At 49.8% G+C, this 4075-nt stretch overlaps 1 protein-coding gene across 1 annotated transcript; it reads right to left on the reverse strand.

Annotated features, from left to right (window-relative positions):
- Positions 1–963: 963 nt before the first annotated feature.
- Positions 964–3123, reverse strand: LOC144179082 (uncharacterized). Its single transcript, XM_077707291.1, has 2 exons — positions 2975–3123; positions 964–1814 (listed from the first exon to the last, which is right to left on the reverse strand). The coding sequence occupies exons 1-2, from the start codon at positions 3074–3076 to the stop codon at positions 1170–1172; spliced, it is 747 nt and encodes a 248-aa protein (XP_077563417.1). The 5' UTR covers positions 3077–3123; the 3' UTR covers positions 964–1169.
- Positions 3124–4075: the final 952 nt, after the last annotated feature.

A 4075-nucleotide genomic window follows, 5' to 3' on the forward strand; every position in this document is an offset into this window, starting at 1 on the left:
GAGCGCTCGCTTGCCGAGAATTGCAATCCGTGAGGATATTTTTTTCCCTCCGCCTCCTGGACCTTATAACGCGCCGCAAAACGTGTCTGGGAAACTTTTAGGGGTAACTGCTTATGAACAAGGAATCGCTTGCGAGTGCGTATGACTGCGGCCGCGAAGTTTGACATGAAGTTTGACTCGAAGTTTGAAGTTTGGCACTTAGTACGCACGCAAACGCGCGCAAGGTACTTTAAGGATGCAGTGTTTTCTTTTGAGGTACAGAAGATTTGGTATATTGCTTAAAGGAACTGTGCAACACTTCCTATGAACGCTTTCACTTTTTCCTTCGCGTCTGGATGCCCTGCGAAAGCTACAGCTATCGCCAGCACGGAGCGGCACTCCGTGGTTTGCTCGTCGCAGCAGATATGCCTTCCGTTTCTGCTTCGCTTGTGTGGCTCTCTTTTTAAAGCGGCTATCGAATACGCTCATTGCTGCAACTTAAGTTAAGACGGCCAATAGCCACTAAACCACTGTAATGACTTAATTCCAGCGGTCGAAGAAAGCCAAGACCGGGAAAGAGAAAAACATATTTTGAGCAAGTTTCTAAATTATCTCATGGGCACAGATATTGTAGTTTTTGGCTGGGGTACTCGACCCTCTAATCTAAGCAGTGGATTTGTTGGTTGACTACGTTCGGCGAGCATTTGGGATTTCGAAAAAAAGTGGAAGAAGGTGTTGCATGGTCTGTTGGTAAAGGTATTCTGCAGCCCGTGATATAGAAACAGAGCCACTTCTTTGTAAGTACGTTGAAAATGTTTTTCTTTCTTTGGTTTGGACAACGGACCTTCAAAGTTTTCAGTGAGCTATACAGGAAGGAGCCAGCGCTGAAATCATTTTTGGCAGAAAATGGTAATTACGGGGCGACAATGGCGCTGTGTTTCAACGCTTCCTAGAGGTATGTCTTCAAAAAAAATACTGCGAAGGAAAATTTTGCTCATCTATTTTATTAACCTTATAACAACACAACTAATTTGGCAACGTTTTCATAAAGCGAGTGTAAACACGCTATAAACAAACGCAACAGAACTGGAAGCGAGGACTTATGGTCTGCTTCCGTTATAGATCAGGAACATTGCAGCGTATTCGAATGCTTGAGAGGGCCCCATGAGCGATAGGGGCGAGCAGCGTGTTTATCCGTGGATGCCGTAGCCGACTCCTCCGACGCCACCGGCGCCTCCGTAGCCGGTCTGTCCGAAGCCCGCCTGGTGTCCTCCAGCGCCTCCCTGGAATCCCGACGACCCCTGCTTGTTTCCAGCCCCGAAGGTCTTGCCGTCGCTGGAGGAGAATCCCGAGCTGTGGCTGTAGCCCTGGTTGTTGTTGTACGAGTTGACCTTGCTGCCGGCGGCACCGCCAGCGAATCCCGCTGCTCCGGCGTTGTGTGCGGCAGCACCGCCCTGGAACGCGCCCTGCTGGGCCCCTGCGGCGCCGCCGTATCCAGACTGGAAGCCGTGACCAAGGCCTACGCCGTGACCAAGGCCTAAGCCGTGACCAAGGCCTACGCCGTGTCCAAGGCCTACGCCGGGACCAAGGCCTACGCCGTGACCAAGCCCAACACCGCCCACAAGACCTGGGCCGACCAGCCCGGCACCTCCGAGACCCGCGCCGCCGAGGCCGGCACCGACGAGACCAGGGCCGAGTCCAGCGCCGTAGCCAACACCGCCGAGTCCTCCGATGACCCCGCCCCGACCCTCGACGTCCTTCTTCTCCTCCTTGGCCGCTTCTTCAGCGAAGGCAACGCAGGCCATTACAGCCACCAGGGAGGTTGTTGAGAAAAACTGAAAATGGAAGATGCGGACGGGGTTAAAAATAAACGCATTGCTTCGGGTACGGGGTTCACCTTAAGAGGGGGTTAAATGCTTCTTAGCTGGCAACTGAGAATAACGCTCGGAAGCTTCACACGGTCTCATCGTCAAGGCCAGACAATACGAGAGTGGCCGTGGTCACTTCCGAAGGCTTTTCTCCATTAATAGTTTACGACCAACATTACCATCATCTTCTGGCGTTTATATTTTCAGAGACAACGAATCGTACCTTTGGATACCGGTGACATCGTTGATATATACGAGCGTAAAACAGACACGAATATGCTAAATAGAGGCTTTCAAAAATGTTCTAGGGCTCAGTATCAGCAACGATTAAGCTGTTCGAAATTATAGTGAATATCAATTTAAAGCTAGAACAAGAAAATTATGAACCTTCCGTATAACGACGACGATAGTTGAACGCGAAGCTTTCTCGTGATGGGTTCTTTGGTTGGCCAGTTCCACACTGCGATTATGTGCTACTCTGGAGGTACGCACCTCTTTTCTAGAATGCCCACAGCAACTCACGGGCGTGCACTCCGTACGCCTAACATTTTGGTTTGGGGTGAACGGCGTGAATGGGTACCTGCTGCTTGACGTTAGCTTCGACACTGTCGAAATGGAGCAATCAAATAGACTTCATCTTCATAACGCGAGGGACCCAGTTTTGATACCGGCCACGGGAAGCGTTTATTTTCCTCCACATCAGCCACGATCACTCATCATCATCGTCAGAGAAAGTTGCCTTTCCTGCATGGCCTAGTGGGGTACAACTGCATCAGTGAGGACACCAAAGCTTTGCCTTAATATTTTGTCGTCACCGTAGAAAGTTATCCGAAATGGCCATTATAACTTTCGACTCATTAATTTTCATCCGGCGTGATTTTCCATTGTTATGCAGATGCCACCCCAATCGTGAACGTGCTCATGCAGAACAACCGGCTACCACTTGGGGCATGATCATCACTACTGCATTTATAGGCAGCAAGGCAAAAATGTAATACAGCTTCAACGCAGCGATTATGAAGGTTTCCGGTTTTCTTAGCGCATCGACTAAGTCCGAAGATTTCTCTAGACGCATCACACAGCCGACGCCAATTCTATCAGATCTCTAACCACAAATGAGGACTCACCTTCATGGTGAAATTGGGGTGCTGCTTCGAAGCGAAGAAAAAATGCTCGAGTGGGCTTGCTTGCTCGAAGGACGAGGTGTTGTGCTCTCCACTGCATCCCATGCACCTTTTTATACACAGTGCTCCGTGGTCAAGTTGCAGTAAGGGGCGGCAAATGCCAGCAGAGCACGTATCGGACGGGAAAGGGAGGGCGCCAGGCCAGCGGACGCGTCTCCCGCCACGTTCTCCCCCTCTCCAGTTCGTGTCTCCGTTCCGAGAACCCGCCTCTTGCCTGCAGTTTAACGTCCTCTTTTCGACCGATTCTGTTTCGGATACCTGGAGCTCATGACGTCTGCTTACCTCGAAACCTGGGCATGTTGTCAAATATTCTTAGCACTTCGGTAGCACTCGATTTGTGGAGTTGTTGCTGTTGTATTGCCCTGCCCAGTGCGCGAAAACATCCCCCCACTCTGTGGCACTGAAATACTGTGCCATGAATGACGCTGTCAGTGCACGCATCAGCCACTTGGAACACAAAAGAATTAATGCAAAACAAATACATTAACAATATACAGGTGCGTCCGCCGACCTAATCTTTTATCTAGAAGGCCCTAATCTCTTCAAAAGATCGAAAATGTCGTATGGCCGTATGAAATGTATCATAATCGTAATTATCGTCGCCATCAGCCAGCTTGTGTCCGCGTGGAGACGAAGGACTCTCCCATATACCTCAAACTGCTCTTGTCTTGCTATGCCGTACTCCATGTTTTGCCTCGGAATTTTGTGATTTCATCTCTCCGTCGGCTTAATGGTCTTCACTTAATGATCTTTCTTAATAACAGGGGTCGATAGGGCGCCCTTTTCGCAGAATAGCTTCGTACAGCCATAGGAAAACGATTACACAAGCTGCTCATACCCTAGCGTTCCGCTTTTATGCGCGCGGTAATGCAAAATGTTTAAGAACGCAGCACACGGCCCAATATCGCGGAGGTGGGGAGAGGGGTGCAGGGTCCTTTGCTGCCTTCACCTTTCTTTCCGAGGGGAAGATGTCGATATTGTGAACAAATTAGTCGTAATTAAAATTTGCCGTTATCCTAACCCTATAAAAGCCACCCCCGGAGT

Source organism: Haemaphysalis longicornis, unplaced genomic scaffold (genome assembly GCF_048455015.1).
Source record: "Haemaphysalis longicornis isolate Haplotype H1 unplaced genomic scaffold, Haemaphysalis longicornis Haplotype H1 scaffold_1, whole genome shotgun sequence".
NCBI lineage: Eukaryota > Metazoa > Arthropoda > Arachnida > Ixodida > Ixodidae > Haemaphysalis > Haemaphysalis longicornis.